We start from the raw sequence: 24,479 nt of genomic DNA, 5'->3' as shown, positions 1-24,479 counted from the left end.
CAGCATCCTTCTATTTCACAAGCTGGGTTTCTCAGACAGATACCTGAAGGCCCCAGTCAATTCTGTTTTAGGAAGAGAGAGCAGAGATGTTTCTACTGGACAGAGCTCACTTTTGTCTATTTTTCTTAAATTAAACCCCTGTGGATTTCCAAAAGGCTACAGGGATCAGTGATACAAAAGGACACAAAAGAAAACCTACCTGAAATTTTTTCTACCTCAAAGTTTTGCAGCCGCCACGTCAGAGATGTCTTTAAGAAAGGCAGAAGACCCGAGAAAAATAGTCTTATACACTGCTTGTGGTTCCTCCTGTGTGAAAACATTCAGCATGGAAGAAAATGACCCGCTGGCTCTTCTGCCGTCTCATCTGCTTTGTGTCCTTTATACATGAAAGACAGAATTACCCAGGACTTGGTGGCAAGCTCGAAAGAGCCAGTCTTTTTTCTGAAGGTACCTGCTTTGTATTAGAGCTGCAGACTCCTCTCAGAACTGCCCTCTGACCTCAGATGCTTTCAAGCAATTTTGGGTTCAGCAGTAAGAGCACATTGATGTGACACATTTCCATAATCATTTATTTGGAGATTACATACAGTATAGCCGTCCATAAACATGACCTCATGCTGTTTTTATTTCTTCATAAAGAGCTGCTTGTATGACCACAAAATACAGTACGTTCATGAGCGGTTGTGTGCACACCTGTGTCCTTTCTTTTATTGTGATGGCCAAAAAGCTATACAGGCTTTACAGAACATACATATTTATCCACTGTAAACAAAACAAGTTGCTTGCTTATGGAACATTAAACAATACGAACTAGTGTAGCACTTTAACAAAGCTTCTTACTGGGAAAAGAAATAACATTGAACATCGGCAATCGTTTGGCAAGGCGAAATTTACAGCAGAGATATCCACAGAAATAGTTATATGGATGTGAAAAAGTTTTTGCCCCCCCTTTTTCCTCTAGTTCTGCATATTTGTTTATGTGAATGCCTCTAGTGATTTACATAATGTAATAGTACACCAAGAGAACTGTATCAAACACAAAACACATTTTAAATCAACATGATGGAGCATTTTACCTTCAAATAACAGCTTCAAAATCATGGGGATGCTTTACTGACTCATAATAGTGCCATTATCATTGCTACTCTGGGCAGGAAACTGAAGAACTCACTCAAAAGAACTGCGTAACACTTCATAACCCAAGTCATGTCTGTGCAAACTCCTGTAACATTACTCTACTGCCTCAGCCCTCATGCTTCTTTCACTTCTGATGCCAGTTCTGTATTTCACCGCTTGTAAAATGCACATGAAAAGCATGTCTTTTAGTGGTGGCTTAAAGGGCACATTCCTGACTGTAGGGCTTTCATTTATTTAAGAAGCAAAATCATTCACGTAATGAGAACACAACTGTTTCTCATCCAACGAATTGAATTAATAACCAGTAAATTAAATGAATTGATTAATTGAATCAATAAAAGAGAGGGCGCTTCATTCTCCAAGACACAAACCAAACCTAAAATATTAGCATCCTTTTCAGTCCATCTGGCTTCCTCTCATTTCAGTCCGCTTTCAATTCAATCCCCTATCCTGTGTTTGCTCCATTTTTAAGGAGCCTGTGCTGCTTCTGGCTGATCATCACCAGCTGGTCTTAATCAGCGCAGGTCATAGAGATGGAGAGAGAAGGAGCAAGACAGAGGGAGACAGATAGTATGCACCCCCTTCCACTGGAGATAAGGAGAGATTCACAGGGCTGTGCTACTTTTATTGCGGCCTGGCTCTTCGGCCTTTCTGCCCCGATTGCCGTTCAGGGATATTGTGCTTGCCCTTTACAGCTCCTTAGGGCTCAGGAGCATGACAGCCTGAGGTAAAGAGATTCTGCTGATTGAACACAGTCAGAATGGATTGTATCTTGTTTTCAATTGTATATTGAAGCCTAAATCATATATAACCCACCAGTTATGGTTTACTAGGCCATAATCAGAATAAAGCCCAGAAGAGCAGAGAAGGCAAAAAAAAAAATAAAAATCAGTCAGGAAAGGGTTAAATGCCCCTCCCCCTTCTCAGGTGTGATTGGCCTTCCAAAATTTCCAGCAACTCACCAAAGATAAGATTCCAGGGCAAATATCCAATAAACTGAAGGTCTCTCTAACCTTAGCTAAGGTCAGTGCTCATGACTGTGGTAAGAAAGAGGCTGTGCAGCTCATGGAAGAGAAGCAAGGCAGAATACGGCTAATCAAAAGAAGCAACAGTGCTTTTCTGACATTTACAAAAAAGCACCTAGACAACCCCTGAGCCCTTTGGGATAAAGTTCTGTGGATGGACGAGTCTGAAGTGTGACCTTTTAGAAAAGAGAAAACTTTATATCTGACCTAAAGCAAACTGCATTTCACATCATACCATACCAATAAAAAACATGGTGGCGGTAGGGAACTGTGTGGGCATTTTTTCTGGCCTCGGGAGCTGAAAAACTATTTATTGAAGAACCCATGATTGTCAGTACTTAGTGGAGTCCATTGTACACAATATGGACAAAGGTATTGGGACACCTGTCCAGTCATTGTTTTTTCCTAAATCAAAGCTATTAAAACGAGTTAATCCTGCTTTTGTTGGAGTAACTGTTTTTACTTTCTACTGGATTTTGAAGCTTTGCTATGAGGAACTGATTGCATTCAACAACAGCGTTAGTAAGGTCAGGATGTTGCCTGATCACCACCCTACCTCATTCCCAACTTCCCAACACATCCATCCCAAAGGTACTTTATACTCCTCTAGCCCATGCCTGGCTTTAGGTTCATGTTTATCTGCTCCAGAGAGTCCTATTCTATTGGCAGTACAGGACTAGACAAGCTGTGCATGGGTATTTTCACATCTGTGTCAGCAATGGGTGCAACGCAACGTAGCTAAATGCATTCATTCGAAGCGGTGTCCAAAAACATTTGGACAGATAGTGTAGATGCTGGGGCAGGGTCTTATGTAAGCAGTACATACTGGAAAAGCTCCAAAACAGTGTAAAAGGCTGATATGAAGGTATAGGAAATGTTAGCTGCAGTTATTGCTCATTAAGGTCAAGCAAGAGACTATTCACTGCTTTTCTTCACATGGGTGATTTGAATAATAAATGTGCTTGTTTATTATTAATAAATGAAATGTAAATGTAATAATAATGATCTCTTTCTCTAATATTAACATTTGTTTAGATCCAAATGTGACAAATATGCAAAAGAAATAGGAAATCAGGAAGGGGGAAAGAAGTTTTCACAACATCATTGTATGAGCATGATAAAGTTTTTGTTAAAAATATTCACAAATGAGTTTACAATTATTATAATACACAGTCATATCAGAATATTACGACCATCCCTGAGTTTGGAATTCACTTGACCCATTATATCAGCTCCACTTACTAAATCTGAGCACTTTGTAGTTCGATAATTACACTGTAGTCCATCTGTTTCTCTGCATACTCTGTTAGCCTCCTTTCACCCTGTTATTCAACAGACCCCACAGAACTGACCACCACAGAACAGCTATTGTTTAGGGTGTGGGTCATTCTTGACACTGCAGTGGTGGCAAGTGTGTTTATGTGTGTTGTGCTGGTACAAGTGGATCACACACAGCAGTGCTGCTGGAGTGTTTAAACACCGTGTCCACTCACTGTCCACTCTATTAGACACTCCTACCTGGTTGCTCCACCTTGTAGTTGTAAAGTCAGAGACAGAAGCTCATCTGTTGCTGCACAAATTGTGTTATACATCTTCTAGTCCCTCATCAGTGGTGGCAGGACACTGCCCACTGTTTTCACTTGGTGGACTGTTCTCAGTCCAGCAGTGATGCTGAGGTGTTGAAACCTCTGTTTCTGCACTGACGTGTCAGATCCTCTCGTACCACCAGTGCAACACACACTACTAACACACCACCACTATGTCAGTGTCACTGCAGAGCTGAGAATGACCCACCACCCAAATACTACCTGCTCTGTGGTGGTCAGTCCTTTGGGGTCCTGACCAGAACACAGTATGCAGAGAAACACATGGACTGCACTCTGGAATTACAGAACTACAAACTGCTCCTGTAAGTGGAGGGGTAGTGGTGGCTCAGAGGTTAGAGCACCGGGCTATTAATGACAGGGTTGTGGGTTTGATACCCAGGCTTGGTAAGTTGCCACTGTTGAGCCATTGATCAAGGCCCTTCACCCTCTCTGCTCCGGGCATGTGTGCTCAGTGTGTGTGTGTGTGTGTGTGTGTGTGTGTGTGTGTGTGTGTGTGTGTGTTCATTGCATTATTGGGATTAAGGCAGAGGCCAAATTCCATCTGTGTCCAATACTAAAGGTGAATAATGTTGTCTCATCTTGTCTTTAATAGGCTTTAATGGAGTTCATTCCAAACCTGGGGTTGTCATAATATTCTGATAAGACTGCATTTCGATATTTCGAGATTTAAAAACAAACAAACCAACAATAAAAACAGTGTATTTAAAATAAGGGCCTTGACAGCTTTTCAGCTGCTGCTTTCTCCCTTCTTACTCAACAGGTGTTCAATACTTTAGCACTTTTACTCTCTAGTATCAACACTAAATTGAATTAAATCCACATCTTTTTACAAGTGTGAGGTCTCTTCCCTTAGGCCCTCCTTTCCCACGCTTTCCCAGACGAGGCTCTACAGGCACGGCTTTAGCCTCTCTCAGCCGCTCTCGACTGAAGCGTCTAGAAGTGAAAATGAAGCAATTTGAAAGTTGTTGAGAGCGGGATTGCTTTCAGCCCTCCAAAACCACTTGTGAATAGGTAACAGTGGTAATGGAATAGTCATCCTCCTAATGCTAGTGGCACTTGTGGATCAGTAGCTCACAGCCACGTGCACAGGCCATGGCTGCTATCTCATATCTGTGGTCTAAATAGTCATGAGTAACGTAGACTTGAAATGTTGACTGGCTATGAATTATAAGGCCTTCTCAGAGATAAACATTGGCTCAGGTTCAGCGTGATGGAGGTCATCAGGCTCAGGCTTCTCCTCACACATTGGTGGTGGAGTGTGTGGTGGAGAAGTTGTCCATCCTGATCCGTGTGATTTTCTTCACGGGCGGGGGCGGGTAGAAGAGATGGCAGGCGAAGACCTGTCGGCAGGCCTTGCGGAAGTTCTCCGACAGGAAGGCGTAAAGGATGGGGTTGACGCAGGAGTTGCCGTAGGCCAGGCAGTGCGACACAATGCGGAAGGCAAACGAGGCGTCGTTCAGGGGGAAGTCGCCGAACTCCACCCACATGGCGATGATGTGGTGGGGCATCCAGCACAGGAGGAACGCAGCTACGACCAGCAGCACAGTCTGAGCTGTCTATGAGTGAGAGAGAGAGAGAGGGTTTAATACACAAATACTAAACTCTCCATTCATCCAAAATGTACACATGATCCAAGCACAGATGAGCATTAATACAGCCTGAGCTGGTTAATACAGCCGGATCTAGAAGGCTCTAGAAGTCACTTGCGAAAGCCTGTGACATCAACAGAGACAAAGAGCATCAAAATATCAGACATAATTGACAGGACGATTGGTGCATAAACATTGTTGATGACTAAAGCAGGGTTAAAGCAGGCCTTCCTTATTTGTCGCAATGTCTCAGCAAATTATGGAGCAGCTGTGAAGATCCCTAACACGTAATTCTACACACAGACTGTATGTAAGCGGACAGTATGAGTCTGTTCACTTCGTTGCAACGTTTTGAAGCCAAAAGAGGTTGGAGACAGAGCATGCACACTAGACATGGGAGGCGGGGCCACAAACCCAGCCCATATTTCTTAGTGGCAAGCCTAAACCTCTGTCTGTATATCAAGAAACACCTTTTGGCTTTATGCCTAATGCCAGGTGGGCTGGATAGGTATAAAGCCCCCAGTATTGAGCTGTGGAGCAGTGGAACTGTGTTCTCTGGAATGATGTTTGGTGCTCCATCCAATATCTTTGGGATGAGTTGGGGAGTTTCTGACCTCACTAACTCCAACAAAAGCAGGACAAACTCATTTTGGAAGAAACAATAAAGGAGCAGGTGTCCCCACACTTTTGTCTATATAGTGTATGTCATTAATTCCCCAGTCGTTGCTGTCCCCCAAAAATGTCTCCAAAATGGCAACTTTAAAGGAGAAGGAAAAAGCCCTGCTTCCCTTTCAGTAGAAGATTTTATTTGAGATTTTATTTATAAGTAATAGCATTTATATTGGTCCATTCATCATGAAATTGGACACAATGTAAAGAACCACTGCCTGATTCCCATTATGTCAAAAAGTGAAAATGTTTAAAATGGAGCTACAAGGTTTTTGCATGACAGCAACAATATGGAATGTAATTATTTTATTCTTTTATGTAACAATATGAGATATGTTGCATTTCTGTTTCTGCAATGTCACACAAAACTATATTTTTTACATATACTCAGGGCAGTGGTGGCTTACTGGTTAGTGTGCTGGCCTACTGACCACAAGGGTATGATTATAATACTTGGGTCCCCTAAGCTGCCACTGTTGGGCCCTAGAACAAGGTCAGCCTCTTTGCTTGTGCGCCCTGACCCTGTTTTTTTAAACAGTCATTATACTTGTACTATACCAGTACAATGACAATGAAGGTCATTCTATACTTGCCTATTCAGCCTTCCACATTTTAATAGGTCATTTACATTTCTCAGTAATTATACCCTCAAGCCAGTTTTAATTAAAAGTTATAGAAGTTGGTAAGGACTGTTTATGCCCTATGACATTTTTTGAATGATTACACCTTCAAACCAATTTTAATTAAAAACTGCAATCCTTTGTTTAGTATTAATTCAGCAATGTTGTTGAAATGTGAACTCTTCCAAACTGTCAAAATATCATCAGCATAGTGGTCGGTTCAGCCTCTGCTGCACCCCCTCTGGTCCAAATAAGCTATTTAACGCCATTTAGATCTATTAAGAGCATTGTTTACTAGCTTTTCAACACAACAGAAAGATTAGAGTGCTGCGAGGACCTGGGCCTGCGGTGGCAGATGCTAAATTTAAAGCAAGCACTCACCCAAACATCTGTACGTCTGCTCTTACCATTTTGTGGAGAGGAAACCAACACCAGAACGTCTTTACCATGAGAAATGGCTCGATTAAGAAGCTCTGGTGAGAGAGGCGTGTTAGGTGTTTGTGAGGCTGTCAGGTAAGACGTTAGCCTGAGCGAACAACCTACCTAAGAGCCTCACAAGCACCCGATGGAAAGATTAAGATGGCATAATTCATTTAACTTCCTTTTATCATCTGTTTATTCCAGAAGTTTCCATCTCTGCACCTCTACAGTCTATGAGTATTAAAGTGTTTCATTAGTATAAAGCTAACAATGGTAAATAACCACTTTCAGATGTCGTACATAATAATACTAATAATACCATACAAGATGGTTTTGGATATAAAATTCACTAAAATATGGGCAAAAAGGTTATTTAAGGTATCAATAGTGGAACTTTGTTTTAGTGCTATATAGATCTACAGAAGGTTTACAACCAGTCAGAAGAACCCTATAACCAGGCAAATCTAGACTGAAAATGGTTCTTTGAGTTGTCACAGTCGGTGGTGGTGTTGGTTTCCCCTCTACAAATGGTAATAGCAGATGCACGCATGTTTGGGTGGGCGTTTGTTTTAAATTTAGCGCAAACACAGGTCCCCTTTATTGGATATGGTGCCCTGCAGCACTCCGATGTTTTTGTTGTGTTCCCTTACCCTTAAGGCGCTTTGATAAATCTGGCAGTTTTGCAGGGGATTAGTATACATTCTTTAAAAAATACTGTTATAAACGCTGGTTAAAGCCTCATTCTGGACTATAAGTACTGTGGATGCTGTCTGGCTTTGCACTGAAAATCCTCCTTTATCCAGTATTAGCTTAATTTGTGTTCGAGAAACCAGCCCCGCCTTGAGACAGCCTCACAACTCTGGGAACTGAAGTGACACACTCAACCCATTAATATTCTGGCTTACTGGCCATCAGGGAATTAGAAGTCCTCTCATCATTAAAGTTCCTCAAGGCTGACTATTAGTATCGGGTGCTAGCCTTAATGGCAGTTTCTGTTTGCCGTAGCAACAGATCTCCCTGTAAAAAAGTGCATCTGTGTTGATATTGGTATGAATGTGCACTTCTGTGACATGCCAGCATCATAAACAAGCCTGAAAAGGGATGACTGGAAAAGTAATAGGACTCCATATAACTGCGCATATAACCTTAAAATGACTTCAGCTGCTGATCCCTGATGAAAAACCACTGGAGGGGGTGATTGTAGCAAGGAAACGATCCTAGCAGCAAGATATTAGAGGCAAAGCATGATGAAGCATTCATCAACTGCATACTATCCTCTATAAAAAGCTACCCCGGCGCTACCTGTGAATTGGTCAGGGCTAATGTAATATTCATCACTCTAATTCCAGTGGTTTACACAGATTGGCAGCCTGCATGTATGCAGCCTGTGTGCATGGCTGCTTTCTTGTTTATACCGTCTGTGTGTAAATGAATCATTTAGCATGAATTATTCCTGCAGACAGATGAAGTTTCTCCTAAGCTTCAGTGGTTTTGCAGGCTGATGCCAGGTGTGTTCTTTAAGCAGAAATTTGAACAGCCATCCGTTACCAGCTGCAGTGTCACTTGGTATTGGATTAGTGGTATTCCATCATCAAGTCAGTTCAAGTCACTTTTGATTGTATACGAAGTTGAAGGTCAACAATGAGTTTAAACAAGTTAAAAAAAAATGAGATATATAAATAAATGACGTTTATAAAGAAAATCTAAATAAAATAAGACTGCATGTCTTAAGAAATTACTGCAGGAATAGACTTTAAAAGGTTTTTAAAATTGACTTAGGGTGTGTTTATATTTTGTAGTTCGGTTCCCTTGGTCCAGCCAAAGCAAAAAAACTGTTCTTTGTTACTTTTTACTGGTTTGCAAAGTTGTTGTACGGTAGAAAGCTGCAAGAAGACGTCTGCACAAAGCAGGTGATCCACTCAATAACTAGCAGGGAAAAACCCCTAAAATCTAAGCCCTGGACCCTTCAACCTGGCTTAATAAACCAATCAACTTGATATTAGTAATAAACCACATTTTAGATACGTACACATGCTTATTTGTTTATTGCCACAGAATGATGTACTTTAACGTCACTGTGGCTGCATCCCAAACCACACACGTCTTTACTTTACTGAGGAGACTACACTCATGACTGTAATGCTAATGGTGGCTAGTGCTGAAACACTGTGTAGGTTGGTAGTGTGTTGTTTGGGACACAGCCCTGCTAAAGTAAAGCATCAGACAAAAGAAGCTAAAGCACACAAACGTGAGCAGGTCTGCATGAATCCTCTAACTGCATATAATACAACTATCTTGTGACATCATGTCCTGGGTTTGGTTCGTACTGTGTTCATAGTTCAAACATACTGCACCATTTGGAAATGGGCTGTGACCCGTATGCTCAGATAGGTTCGGTTTGCTTGTTTGGTGTGTGCTAGAGTTCAAAAGGCAGCTCAAAAACCAACTAGTTTGAAGATCGTAGGCCCCAGAAGGTAGAATGAATGCAGAGAAGATCAGATATATAGCTTGGAGCCATGCTATGTTAAGCTTTAAGAGCAAACAACAGAACCTTCAATTTAACTCTAATGCAACTCGACATGGATACAAGTACAGGAGTAATGCCTTCTGTTTTCTTTGTACCTTCTGAGAAGCTTCGGAGCTGCAATTTGGACCAGTTGCAGGCCTGACAAGCACGTCTGACCGATTCTCACGTACACCGAGCTGCAGTAGTCAATAGGAGAGGAAATAAAAGAATAAATGACTGGTTCAAGATACTTAAAATAGAATTGTGAACCGAATGTAAGATGTATTTTAGCCAGATTTTATACCCCACAACCTTCCACCATTGAACAGGAGCATGTTCACCTTCTCATGTGCCCATTAATGTGTAAATATTTTAGAGTATAATAAACCTCCATTCCGTTAACCGTTTAATACACATGGTCCATGATGGCAAAGGCTAGTAAAGGAGGCTAATTCTTCTGAACACTCAAGCGCTTGGCCCATGTAAGTGTTGAGGCCATTGAGTCTGCTTGTTTAAATTCTAAAAGTATGAAAGGGTTGCAGATAAAAAAGAGGGAAGGAGAAAGGCTAATTACACCTCTGTCTGATTCATCTGTAATTGCCATTATTTTCCCTGTGCCAGCCTCCACAAAGGCAAGCAGCCCTCCTCTGGGCACCGAACAAAGGCATAAATAAAAGACATCTGTAACCAGGCGTTTGGGGGGCAGGTTTGGGAAAACTTCAGTTGCCAGGTCAGATGTTGGAACTTTGTTAACAAGCAAGCTGTTATTTTTTCTCTGCATCCCATCAAACTATCTGCATCTCTGCTGCGGTACCTTTTTGTGATATGGCAGGGCTAGACGCATTAAGGTGTATTATCCACAGGTTAGATAATAAACTGATGCTCACTTCTTTCACTGCCACTATTAAGACTGGCCAATTACAGGGGTAGAGAGAAATACAGCATGTAGCTCAGACCTTAAAAGCAAATTGCATTCAGGTGGATTGCTGAGATGTAACTTAATATGAGACTTCTGCTTGCCACAATGAATGGACAATAGGGTTTTATGTTCAAAGTAGGGTAAGGACTAATCTGCAAGGTCTCAATATTTAAAGCATATGAAGAAATAGTGGGCACTTTTATGCCTGCATTTTTATGTGGGTAAGCCCTTCTCATATATCGTCGCTGTCCAATAAAATGCATGTACCAAAATGGTGACTTTACAGGCAAAAATGGTCTTGACTTTGAATGGAAATCAATACTACAATACAAGTTTATTTAATTCAATTTAGAGCATTTTTATTGGTCTGCTCATTCAGACTTATTTACACAGTGTATAGAACAGCTGCACGGTTCAAACCATGGAGAAAACAAACAAAACAAACCCTCCAAAAATGGAGATAAGTGTTTTTCATTGGACACAATCGATATAGTAAAGACAGTCAAGATGTGAACAAGCCTTGTTAAGACGTTTATCCAGATTTTTTTTTACCAATCTGAAAGCTTCTTTCTGTAATCTACAAGCCATATTTGACAACCAAACACCTCCTGTTTTCTTTGTACCTTCTGAGAAGCCTCTGAGCAGCAATTTGGAACAGTTGCAGGCCTGACAAGCTTGTCTGATCAATTCTCACGTACACCGAGCTGCAGTAGTCAATACAAGAGGTTTATCCAGATTTTTTTTTACCAATGTGAAAGCTTCGTAATCTACAAGACACATTTGACAACCAAACACTTTCCAGTATCGTGATGGCACCTCCCCATGCTTGACTGCCACCACTGAACAGGAGAATTCAGTTCAGCTCCTTCCTCACGTGCCCACATTCGTGCCGATGTGCTCATTTAAACAAGGTATCACTTTGGTTGTCCACAAAAGCAGGTGTAAACACACCATAGCCGTGTTTACAACAGATTTGAATTTGATACCTCAAATGATGGTTTAGGATGCAGTTTAGCTAGATCTCTGCAAGTCACTCATCCGAATACTGTAACGACACCTCCCTCTGCTGTTCTGCATATGAAGAAGACACCAGCCCTGGACTGTCAAATTCAATGAAGATGACACTGCTTAAGTTCAAGTTCAGTAGTCTGCTTCATCTGTTTTCTATAAATAAAGTTATATTTTCAGTTAAGACCTTTATGTTTACTTGGCTTTATTGTTATTTTCGAAATAGCAAATGAATCATTGCCCAGTTCTAACACAAAAGTGCTACTTTCATCTGCTTCTCAGACCACAGTGGAACGACTGCAATGACTTGACCGAAACTGAGGTCATGACACAGCCACAGTTGGATACAAAATAGAAATGATGTCCAAGCATTTCATATGTGCTCCAAAGTTCATATAACCATGACAAACTTTAACTGGAGCTGCTGCAGCACCTAGATTTGGCCCACAATACACTTGCTGATCCCTTAACTGACCTGAAAGTGCCTAAACTGGGCCATATTTGGCCCATAATTGTCACCTGATACTCTTATACACTGTGTTATAAGAATGTGGTTCTTGACCACAGTGACTAACTTCATGAATTCATGCCAAGCTAATTTCTTTGGGCTGGAGTTGTGGTGTTGTGGGCTGTTTGTGGTGGAAAACCAGCCCCCCCTCTAGTAAGTGGAGCCAATAAATGACAGATGATAGAGTTCAAACAGGGAAAGATGGTAGTGGAGGTTTGCAAAGTTTTGTCAAAGACACGTGAACAAGGTAGAGATGGTATTTGTAGGACATCATATTGGGAGGAGAGTCTTCAGGCATGTTCCCCCTCGCTAAAATGTTTGTTAGATCAGCTCAAGCGCAGTTGGGTTATGCAGCAGGACAATGATCTGAAGCACAAACAAGTCCACCTCTAAATGAAAATTAAACTACCACAACTCCACCTCTAAACTAACTTTATTTTTTTATTGACCTTAATCCCATTGCGATGCTCTGGCAAGACTCTAAACTGGTAGTTTCATGAAAAGAAGAGTGGGCTAACACTCCTCCACAACGATGTAAAAGACTAATTGTGACTGAACATGAGTGATACAGGTTTGGATACATTGTTTTCTTCAGTGAATTGAATGATCTCATATTTATGTCATATGAATATGCACACTACACTGTAATACTAGAATTCTTCCAGGAAATGTTTGGAAATGGTTGTGCAAACACATTAATATTTATATTTATTAAAATAGTGCTTTATTTCTAAAGCCTACTTGCCGAAGACATAGCTTTAGAAATGTAATATTCTCAGGTGCCTAAGACCTTTGGACAGTACTTTATATTCTGTGATTCTGGAGTGGTATCCTGGGGCAGCAATCACTCAAATCAGTCATAATGTCTCTGGCAGAGGATTTTCTTTCATGGTTTCAGGGCTGCCCTCAAGCAAAGTTGGAGCTATTTACGAAAGTTATGAGCTATTCCACAGCCATCCATCACCTAACCATCATGCACCGATATGCCCAAACATTATAATCACCTAATATGCTGATGTTAATCAAATGATATGCTAATGCTACTAAAACAGCTCACTATACAAGACCTGTGAGCCTGCCCTGATGTATCTGGAACCAAGACATTTGCATCACATCCTTTTACTTGCCCTGAGAGGTGAATCCAACTCTGCATATCTGATTCAGGTCCAGTGCATTCCACAGGTAAATGATGAAATGGTGTGAAAGAAAACAGGACTCATTAGACCAGGCCGCCTTCCAGCTTCTTTTGGCTCTACTTGTACATGTACAGTACTGTGCAAAACACTTAGCCTAACCATTTCCAGACCTCTCATAGAGGAAGCCCAGTATTTACAGTTGCCAGAACCCCTGTTCTAACCAGTGACTGTCTATCTATATCATATATAAAAGGCATCAAAGGCATCTTGCCAGCATTAATGATAAATGGGTTAAACTGTCAACAACATTGTGTTTGGTTAGTAAAATGATAGTTAAGACACAATAATCATAAATAATCACAAGCAAATTTAAGGCATAGCCATAATAGTAGTATTAGAAATAGTGAGAATGCTACAGTCACAGCTTCTGTGCTTTACTGCACCCTGCTTTGCTCTTTCAGGGTGGTGGAGGGGGGACTGTGATTTGTTTTTCCTTTTTTTTTTTCAAATAATCCAGACATTCTTAACTCCACCTTGCACTACCAATGCTCCCGATACTAGAATGGTAAGAACTTAACGCATATCCTCTCTACCTAATTTCAAACTGCAGCCAATGCAAGCTCAAAAAGCAATGGGTCCCCAGCTCCATCGCACTAGACGCCGACCTCACTTAAGAGTGATGAGGGGAGAGAGTGGCATCTACTCACCCATAGAGAGCATCTCAGGGCGGCAGTGGTAGCGCATTAGAGCACTGAGCCACTCAGATATAGCCACTATATATATATTTTTCACATCATTGCTTAATATTAATGGCCACCCCCTATTTCTTATACATTCCTGGGCCTTGACCACCATGTTTTACAGATGAGCTGGTATGCTGGCAATTCCTTTTCACAGTTTGCTTTTGCCATTGCTCTAACTCAAGCTAATCTTGGTCTTATCTGTCCAGAACTTTTTAGAAAACTGTAACCTGCATACTGCTTAATCCATATACTTTGTTGGATTAATCAACTTTGTTGATTGTTTTCTCAACGTGTCTTGACTGCACAACTCTGGTAACCATGTTATTAAGCAGGGAGAACAGACTGATGACCAAAAGCCTAGTAAAAAGCCTTGATACTGAAACCTGCACTAATTAAGCAATTACACATAGTAATCTCAAACACCTGTAAGGCCTTGTCATGTCTCAAACACTATGCCTCCACACACCTCCAGTGAGGGGCTAAGTATAAAAGGGACTGTATTTCTACATGGTAAAGCTAAAATTACAGCAGAACAAAGTTACAAGACAAAGGTATATTTTGTTAGAGCAAAAAGTGCATTTAAGAAAGAACTTCTATAATCTTGAAGACTATTCACCAGTGCTTACTCCTACACAGCACACATTACCAGCACCTACGCTGTATTTTAAATTGTTATTTTAGAGCTTGATGATGTGTTCTCACTACACATTTTTTGGAATTCCACATGAATCCTAAAGTGCTTCATTTTCTACAGTAGAGACGTTTTCCACAATCTGCATGAATCTAAACCAAATGCCTCACTCTCTATAACTTGCACTAGATCTGCCCCTATTCCACAGTCAATAGAAAGAACTGAAGAACTAATGCTGGCCTATTTATTATAATTAACTTTTGACTAACCAACCTGGACGTTTAGGATTCAGTACGGTAAGTGCTGAATATTTAATGGATAATATGTAGTAGTTACAAGTGATGTTCTGGTACATGCTTAACATCTGGTATGTTAAGCAGTACAACAGTGCTACAATGCAATAATTACTAAGAACTAAATAGGTAATTGTGGCTCAGCTCCTTCTGGATTTGGATGCTGATCCTTAGTTATATTCTTGTATATTGTCGTTTTACTGGTTTTAGCTCATGTTAGTACAATGCATTTGTAAGTTTGCTTTATATTACTATACAACTATAGTACTACTATACTATACTACTGGGAGTTGTTTCATCCATACATTTTATTACAATATACAAACTAACCTTTATCAGGTCAGAACATTGTGATCTTTTTAAAATTATTATCTGTGTAGATTAGTAAGATTTTTATTGTTATCTGGTGCTTTTTCCTCTGTCTGTTTGCTGCTGTGTCTGACTTTTCTCTTTGGGATTAATACAGTGTCTGTCTGTCTATAAACACAACACATGGTTAAACTCCATTTACTAAAGATAAGAGATCACATATTACTGTAAGGTACAGAATTACTGTGTGCAACTGCTCCCTTTATTTTACAATCCAGATTGCATCACAAGTACATACATCATACAGGTAGGGACCTGGTAGTGTGTATGGATGTATGTTCTGCATTAGATGATGACAAAAGAATGAGTATTGCTGTCTAATTACTGTGTACAACAAAACACCAGTTTACTGTAAGGAGAATATTGATGAGAACTTACCATTAAATCTACACTATATGCTTGTACATTGTTTCTTCTGAAGCACTGGGAGGGGTGAGGACTGACACATGCCTTTACAGACACATGCGCAACCAGCCACCAGCTTTTTTTGAATGTCAACGGATGACTAACACACTCGGAGGAATGCAACGGGTACTCTACTCTGATGCATCGGTTAACAGCATCACACTGTAGTGATGAGGGGAGAGAAAGAGCCATTTACCCACCCAGAGAGGACAGTTTGCAAATGGCAGGCAGCCTGACCCAGGATTTGAACCAATAATGACTGGGTCATAGTGGCAGTGCCTTAGTCTGTTGGACCAATTGGAGTGCGCCCAAGGAAGACTTTATACTACATTTTGTAGCTTTGCTGTGAGGAGGTAACAGTGTTAGTAAGGTCAAATTGTTGGATGATCACCATGGCATCCCACTACATCCCCACCTCATCCCAAACATACTGGATGGAGCACTGTCGTTCATGAGAACACAGTTCCACTGCTCCACTGCTCCAGTGCCGGGGGCATTAAACATGGTACCAATAGGTTACATCTGCTACAGATAATCGTATTCTATTGACAGTACTTCTCTACAGGGGCTAGAGTGTGTAGCTGTATATTCATTAGAAGGGGTGTCTGCAAACATTTGGACACATAGTGTATGTGTTAATAATTAATTACCAAAAAAGATACTTTCCCCTACAATTATTATGGCCTTCAACACCTTACTTATTTTCTTTTCTCTGTCAGATGTGCATGTATGTATGAAGGTGGTTTTGTACTTAACACATTTGTATTTCTCACATGATTGACCCCTTAACACAGAAAGACTTATTACACACTGTGTTACACAAGGTGTAGTACTCAGTAACTACAGGGACTTCTGTACAAACTGGTGGGGCTATTATTTGGTAATAGAAGTTTGTAATAACACTTTCAGCCTTGTGGCGAGCCATATACTGTGTAAGGGGTTAAAGTTAAACTTAAATCTAAATTTCCTTTCTAATAAATTCATCTGGCTTCTCAGGGCCCCCAATGTAAACGCACAAAGTATGTCATATGAATATCTTCCCAAAGCTCCAGTCATGGCTCGAGCTTGTATCTATATATGGGCTGGTGGCTCGGTTACAGATATCCAGCCCTCAGTAAACCCTAAAGATCTGTGAAATCTGTGAAACTTCTCTGTCTCAAGACTGTGTGTGTTGCCATGGTAACATAAACAAATCTTTTGATAGTGATAGGCTGTCAGTCCTGCACGTTCATGGCCAGAGAGGTCTGATGAGTGCATTTTGGAGTGTTTGATCATATTTCTGCTTTGGGTTTTTGATTTAAACTTTGCTGATGGCAGGCAGCATCACCCAGGATTTGAACCAGCAATCCTTGCGTCATAGTGGCAGTGCCTTGGACCAATCAGAATGCACCAAGGGAAGGCTTTCTACTAGATTTTGGAGCACTGCTGTGAGAATTTGCTTGCATTCATCAACAATAGTGTTGGGGAAGTCAGAGTGTTGGATGCCATCCCATCTTATTCCCAACTTTTCAACTCATTCCAAAATTATTGGATGGAGCTCTATCATTCCAGAGAACAAAAACAGCCAGTGATCGAGGGACGCACATTCATTAAATTATGAAGACCATGGCCAGACTGTTCTCAGAGAGGTCTGTTAAATGCACTTTGGCAAGTTCATGTTTGATCATATTTGTGCTTTGGGTTTTCTATTAAAAATTTGCTGAACACTTTACTTAACACCCAAGTTTAGAATTATACAAAAACTCCAACACATCAAGATGTGTTCCCAGGGGCTTTAACTCTGTATTCACATAGTAAACTTGCACTACCTACTATTTAAGTAGGTAATTATTTACTGAATCCAGGTATCGCATTTCATGTTCCCATGTTCCTCTATATATTGTAAATAAAGTGCTGCCGAGGATGTTCTTTAAATTCCAACAGTTTCTTTCTAAAGTAGTTGCCGATTTCATGGAGAAAAAACGGTTCCGCATGTTCTTCCTCAGATAATTCAGCTTGGTGATATGTATATTTGAGATCAAGTGCAGAGAACATCCAATGATCCCTGCAATTTTGACAGAATGTCCACGGAAAGTGGGAGTGCATGACTGCAACCTTGTACCGGCTCCCTCAAATGTACTCACAGACATATTCCTCTTGCTTTCTCCTAGGCATGCTACTTTCAGAGATACCCATTCTGAAGAAGCAATCTCTTCAATGACGGTGTTCTGTTCTAGGTGACTGAGTTTAGCAGACATTCTGCCATGGATGGTAAGAGGAAAGAGGGGTATTTCTGTCTTTGCCGAATAGGCTGGCTCTTCACTGTGAAATGTATTCGCATATCTAAAATCCTCTTCACGCAGGTCAGGCTGAGGCTTAGGAAATGGGTAAAATAATATTTTGTATGTCCATTTAAAAAGTTTGCCCACCCACAACGCTGTGGCACATTGTAGAGTGCCTAGTTACAGTTGTTAAGCTACAACTGGGCTGCTTAGTGAGATAAGGTCATCATATTCCGTCTGATATATTACACAAGCAGGGGACCAAAGTCTGGTCCTTATGGTCTACCATCTGGAATGTGTTTCCCAAACAACACTGAACTAGCATAGTATGATGGAATGCACAATACACAATTTTGGGATCTATCATGTTTTAGCATTAGCACCTGCAGGACAGTGCTAGTTCTTCCTTTTCTATATACCTTTATTTTATCGTTGCTATCAGCGAGTGACTCTGCTGTTCGGACACCCATTTCATATGCGTGAAGAACCTTGTGCAGGTTTAAAGGTTCTTTACACTCACAGAGGTTTAAACGTATATAGGTAGAGATTTCTCATGATGACATCATTGACAACTTTTCCTCAAGAATGTTTTTTCATGTGTAACTTATTCATATAATAAGTAAGCACATATATAAATGAATACTGGGTTGATTAACAGCTGATGATTATAAGAGGAATTAAGTGGTGTGAGGGTTTACCCTTAGTCAGGTTTTGCCTAAGGCCCCAGAAAACCCAGGATTGACACTTGTTGGAACATTAATAAGGACAGGCCTGGTGCCATGAGGTCATTTAATGGGACAACACCCCAGCAAGCAATCATCATGTCCAACAAGTTAAACTGAACTTTGAGTTGACTGCAGCTGCTGCTCACTTTTGGGAGTCTATGAGGTGATATTCATGGCAGTTGGTCCACTCCAATGGCCCCACATGTCCAGAGGGTTATGGCTATGGGAAGAGCATGGATTTAATGAATACACACCTAAACACATGCTGAGATACAGTCAGGTCCATAGATTTTAGGATAGTAACAAGAATTTGGTCATTTTGCCTCACACAACACCTTAGTGGATTTAAAATCAGGCAACCCAGATGTGCATAGTGCATTAATCATTTTGAATTACAGGCAATAACATCCAGATCCTTTTTTCCAGATGTTTTTTTTCTCTTAACTGTCAAAAACATTTGAATATATATATTTTGTTTTAGATTTAGGTCCTTTAGTTAAAGTATGTGGAGAATTGGTGTGTTCAGAGAATGTAGACAAATGCACATGTGGGTGGAAAACCCTAATAAGGCACAGTATATCTGCCTCTCCAGACACCACTACACCACTGGATAGATATCTGGTTTCCTCATGTCCTTCCTCGTGACATTCTTGATTTAATGATATGTATGTAGAGAACATCAGTGAACCCTGCAATTTTATGCAGAATGCCTTCTGTAAGTGGACATACAGTTTTCCTCATCTGTGAGCAGTCACAGGCATCCTCATATTCTCAAGTATGTTTTGAAGTTCTTGGTGATGGGTTATGCAATGTGGGCATTATGTATGACAAAAAGTAGCAGCAGCATCAATGAAGACGCCTGGGGTCAGGGGCCCATTTAAAGGGGTAATACCCCACCAATAGTGACTGCCACCTTGATTGGTTGCCTAGTATTCAAATATATATTTGAATTTGGAATTGTATATTTTATATTGTATGAGAGTTTTGCATTTGTTGTTGGGAGATAAATTAGGACAGATTTCCTAAACGGGTACATTCCTGGTAATCTGGTGTAAAATAGGTTCACCTGTTGGTTGTTTCCTGAGCTTTTAGACTGATGTGGCCCATGTGACTTTTAGATCACCCACTCATTATTTAGTTCAGCCGCCGGGCCTGAATGTACAGCAGACAGTTAGAGCACAAGAGGAGAACTTGGAGGGGTTATTGAAGAAAATATACATGGATATTGACTGAGGCTGCTGCTCACTGCTGCTGTTGTTTGATCTGAGTCAATATTTGTGGCAGCTCTCTTCTCTGTGGTGGCAATGACCCCTCACATTCTGCATGAACTCAATATTTTCATATATCATATGAAACAATATCTACTGCTAAATTAAATTATGCTCTAGTTGGCATGTGAAAGATATTCCTTGTGCTTGTTTCTGTGAGGACATGTGTCAAATGACACATCTGGTTGATTTTCTAAATGTAAATAAATGTAAATATGTGAACCAATTCCTCCACACAAAACAAGCTATTGTAGCACAAGCACATTGTTGTGTTTTTGCTCCATCAGGGTACATGAATTTTGTGTTTCAAATTGAATGTCATTCAGTGTTTGAAATCTGCACTCATTCTGGAACTCAAGAACCAAAACTTTTAACAGCAAAAAGAATCTGTGATTATGATCTATAATAGTAGATCTATTAATGGTATAGTAGAACTGTGGGCCACAGCTCTGTTGAAAAAGCTGTTAACACGTCTGGTTGTGCTGCCTTTGACAGTCCTGGCTTGTTGAAAAGATGGAAACCCTATGTTCACTGTTGAGGTGAAGACTCCTTTTTTCTACAGCACTCACACTGACCTTGAAACTATCTGCAGTCACAGCAATCAATGGCAATGTATTTTCCATGGGCATTCTCTGCCAAAGCAGTGAATGAGCAGAGCTGTCTTTTGTCCAGACCTTTCTGAACCTTCAGGCTTTAAATGTGACTTTTACTTGGCCATTGCCGTAGTGTAGCAGGCAAATGCATCTCTTAAGGAACAAAGCTCTTTCAAGATGGCATCACAAATGGTTGCCTCTGTGTGTTGATCCCACCTGATTGTGTGCTTTTTTGATTCCTTATGTCACCAACTGCGTGCCAAACTCAATTACTTGGAATAGAGAACAGTAAATAAACCTAACAGACAAGGATTCTCCAGAAACTGTACCAAAGACTTTTTGGAAGTTCTCACATACCTCTCTTCCTTCCTAGGTATGCCTAGGCATAGGTGAGGCAGGTCTCAAACTGCAGGGATTTCACACTCCTCTCGCATAATTTCTGCTCAATGGAAACACCAAGGATTTTTTTTTGCTTTCTGCTTTATGGAGACCTGTCTCTCTGACCTGACCTCATACGGCATGCTACACCTACCCGGCTTTCAGATGGACGAAGTGGACAGAGACTTCAGCAAAATAGAAGGAAGCACCATTTTTATTCTGATTCTTTTTCTGGCCAGCATTTACATCCACACCCCAAGAGCATGTGAGCAAAGTGCTACAACTACAGGCACATCAGATAATAAAGTTTAAGAGAGAATCCAGATTCTATACTTATCTTTCTGGCAATTTAATGCCCAGGCACAAACAACATGTCCCTTGTGGCACAAGAGAAGAAAGCCTTCTGGATCACTGCCCCACCACTATTAAATATGACTCTGTCAGGTGAGCAGCTTTTGGGCATTCTGACAACAGGCTCGCTGATCTCACCCCAGTGAAGGCCTCGAAAAAAGCTAATTGAAGGAAATGCAGAATCGCTGAAGTGGTTCCCATTGCCAGGTAGTTGCTAGGCTGTTGCAATGTGGTTATTCCTATGATATTGCAGGTGATGTCTATGGAGTTGCTAGGGTTGCTAAGTGGTGTGCCAGGTCGTTGCTATTGGGGTGCATGCTAGGTTATAGTTATAGGTGTTATAGTACTACAAAGTGATTGCCATGGTTTTTCAGGATGTGCCATGATGTTGCTTAGTGGTTGATATGTGAATACTAGGGTATTACTAGATGGTTGCTAGGCAGTTGCTATTATATTCCAAGTGGGATATAATATGGTGTCTCAGGTAATTGTGGCTCAAGTGGTTGCTGTGGTACCCAATGTGGTTGGTTGGACTGTTATTAGTGTATTTGTATCATTGTAATGTTTGAAAGGTACACAAACCTTAGCACCCCATTCATTAAAATAGGTAATAATGTTACAAAAATACACTGCTATGTGGAAAACATACATCCAAGCAAATGGCTGTACACAAATGTGAAACGTGATCAAACAATCTGAATGCTTTCCAAGTGACGTCATACATCAGCACAGGTGAAATACAGTACTGGCAAGCCATGGTGTTCAGCTGATTCTGGCAGCTTCATCAAGAAAAAGAGGCAGGGGGGCTAGATTATCCACAAAAAAAGGCCAAATCCAGGCTGGAGAAAGGGATTAAAGCAACAACAAGAACATACCCAGATAAGCTGCAAAGTCATATTGCTTCTAATGACCCAACTTCAGTTTAGAAAGGCCGCCAGGATATTACCAACTACAAAGTGAACATAATTCCCCTTCCTCTGAACATTTTAATGACACATTTTTGAGTGACTTTTCAGCTCAAAAATACTTTGCTTTTCACTCACGTATGTATCCTTTCTCTTACGTACAGCTTCTCTGTACTTGTTAGACCAGAAATCTTTTTTTTCAAAAAAAAAAAAAAAATGGGTCCACCAAGTGCACCATCAGTAACTGAGAGAGACATATTTCATGAACATATTTCGTGACTTTTCAGCTCAAAAATACTTTGCTTTTCACTCACGTATGTATCCTTTCTCTTACGTACAGCTTCTCTGTACTTGTTAGACCAGAAATCTTTAAAAAAAAAAAAAAAAAAAAAAAAATGGGTCCACCAAGTGCACCATCAGTAACTGAGAGAGACATATTTCATGAACCGTGCAGAAACAATGCCAGTGAATTTTTCATGCGCTAGCTATTTTACTGTAATCTGCTAATAGCTTCAGCAAATCTGCCACTGAATGTACAAACAGAGAAGACAATGTTCTGAAGCTGAGAGTCAATACACTTCTTATCTGATATCACACGCACAGTCCAAATCATATTTGTGTAGCCTCGCTTGCCCTGGTAAGAGCCTCTGTTCAGTGTGTTTTTAGTCTTTTTGGGGGACAGATACTTGGGTGACAGGAAACGCATTCCATAATCATAAACCAACACTATCTTTTGTTCTCGCTGAAGCTTTCTATAGTAAGGCTCTTTCACTTTGCAAGTTCAAAGTACAGGAGATTGAAAAGGAAGTCACAACCTGGTGATAATAAGGAGGGAGGGGGAGGGGAAAGAGCTGTGAAAGAAGAGAAAGAGGACACATTTACACCTGTCAGTTTCCACTTCGCTCAGCCAAACGCTGGTCGTGCATTTCAAATGCATTGCTGTTATTAACTGTGTCCTTTCATTTCTATGTCACAATCTGTAGATCACATGAGAGGAACAAGTGCATGTTCTAGTCTACTGGCATTTTAACTAGGGGTTATAGAAGAAATATAGCTATGTTGATACATGAGAGGATTGCAATATTTTTGATTTTCAAAAACACAGTTTTAATTTTTAATCAATAGTTTAGATGCAGAAATTAATGTAATAGATTTTATGTTTTTATACAATGACAGTTTTCCAAAAATTGTTTGAATTTGTTAAAATATGTAAAATCACCTCACTCACAGTAAACTGAAAAACATATATTGACAATATATTGAATTGTAACCCCTGTACTGCGATGCTTTTCATATCATCAGGTTCTTACCAATACACACTACCACTGTAACATGATAAAACACAATAAAAAAATAATTTATACAGATATTAATTATTAAACAATTTACTGTAAACCATGCAGCCTTTGCTTTGATTTATCATTTGACAAAGCAGAAGGAATTTAACTGCATTGAAAACTAAATGCCATGTCTGATGCTCTAGCTCGTAATAAGACAGAAATAGCAAGAGACAGAAGGGAAATAGAAAATCAAAGACTTGCTTGAAAGATATGGATTGCCATTTATTTTAAAAGGAGCAATTTATGTAATACTTTGTTTATTTTTAGCATTTCTATATATATTTTTTCATTCTAAATATTTTTTGTAATGGTGGTTTATATTATAATCAATAGTGAATACAGCCAAAGTCTCTGATGTATGATCATAAGTGTGTGGGGCTGTATATTGTCAGCTGCTTAGGAGAGAAATTAAGATATTATTGAAGACATAATTGTTTTTTTAATTATACTCTGAATGTACAATTTAATGATTGAATAATCTACTGCTAACCAGTATTAACATATTATTACTCATTGTCATTATGTTAATAGATAAGAAAGAAATATTTCTTTATTAAAGGTCAACTGAAGATGATTAAAATACCACACTTGTAATACAAGAAAACTGTACCCTTTAAGTTCCCTTTAATCAGACACAAAATTGCAAAACAGCTGAATGCTTCTGAAATATGAACTCCCACATCTTCTAAAAAGATTACAGGAAGATAAAAGAACATAACATAGAAAAAAGTAAAAAAAAAAAAAAGTCTCTTTGTCACCAGGTCACCAAGGGGGAGCAAAGAGCCAATAAAACTCATTTCTAGCACAGTGAGGGATAAAACAATGCATTTCTGAAAGGCCGTGGTGTATCTCGACCAGGTCCCATGGTCCACAATCTTGGTTCCTGGTTTCTGTTATTTGCTTCAAACTATGTGTTCAGCACAGTAAAGATAACACACTTCATTCCTCAACACTGCCTCACTGCCTCTCTCCTCACTCGGGATGCCCCAACATGGGATTTGTGGCCTTTGCCATTATCTGATCATTCTCATGTTCATATGCACAAATCACATTCGTAAAGGGATGACATCCAC

At 40.1% G+C, this 24,479-nt stretch overlaps 1 protein-coding gene across 1 annotated transcript in view; it reads right to left on the bottom strand.

The window, feature by feature from the left end:
* Positions 1-588: 588 nt before the first annotated feature.
* The window catches only part of galr1b (galanin receptor 1b), a 61,693-nt gene continuing 37,802 nt past the window's right edge, over positions 589-24,479 (bottom strand). The window contains exon 3 of the mRNA XM_072671511.1: positions 589-5,325. Within this exon, the coding sequence (XP_072527612.1) occupies positions 5,008-5,325 (318 nt within the window). The 3' untranslated portion in view covers positions 589-5,007. The remainder of the gene's footprint in view (positions 5,326-24,479) is intronic.

This window comes from Salminus brasiliensis, chromosome 25 (assembly GCF_030463535.1).
Source record: "Salminus brasiliensis chromosome 25, fSalBra1.hap2, whole genome shotgun sequence".
Lineage (NCBI taxonomy): Eukaryota > Metazoa > Chordata > Actinopteri > Characiformes > Bryconidae > Salminus > Salminus brasiliensis.
Note: the sequence above shows the minus strand (reverse complement) of the source record. Positions and strands in the feature narration are given on the sequence as shown.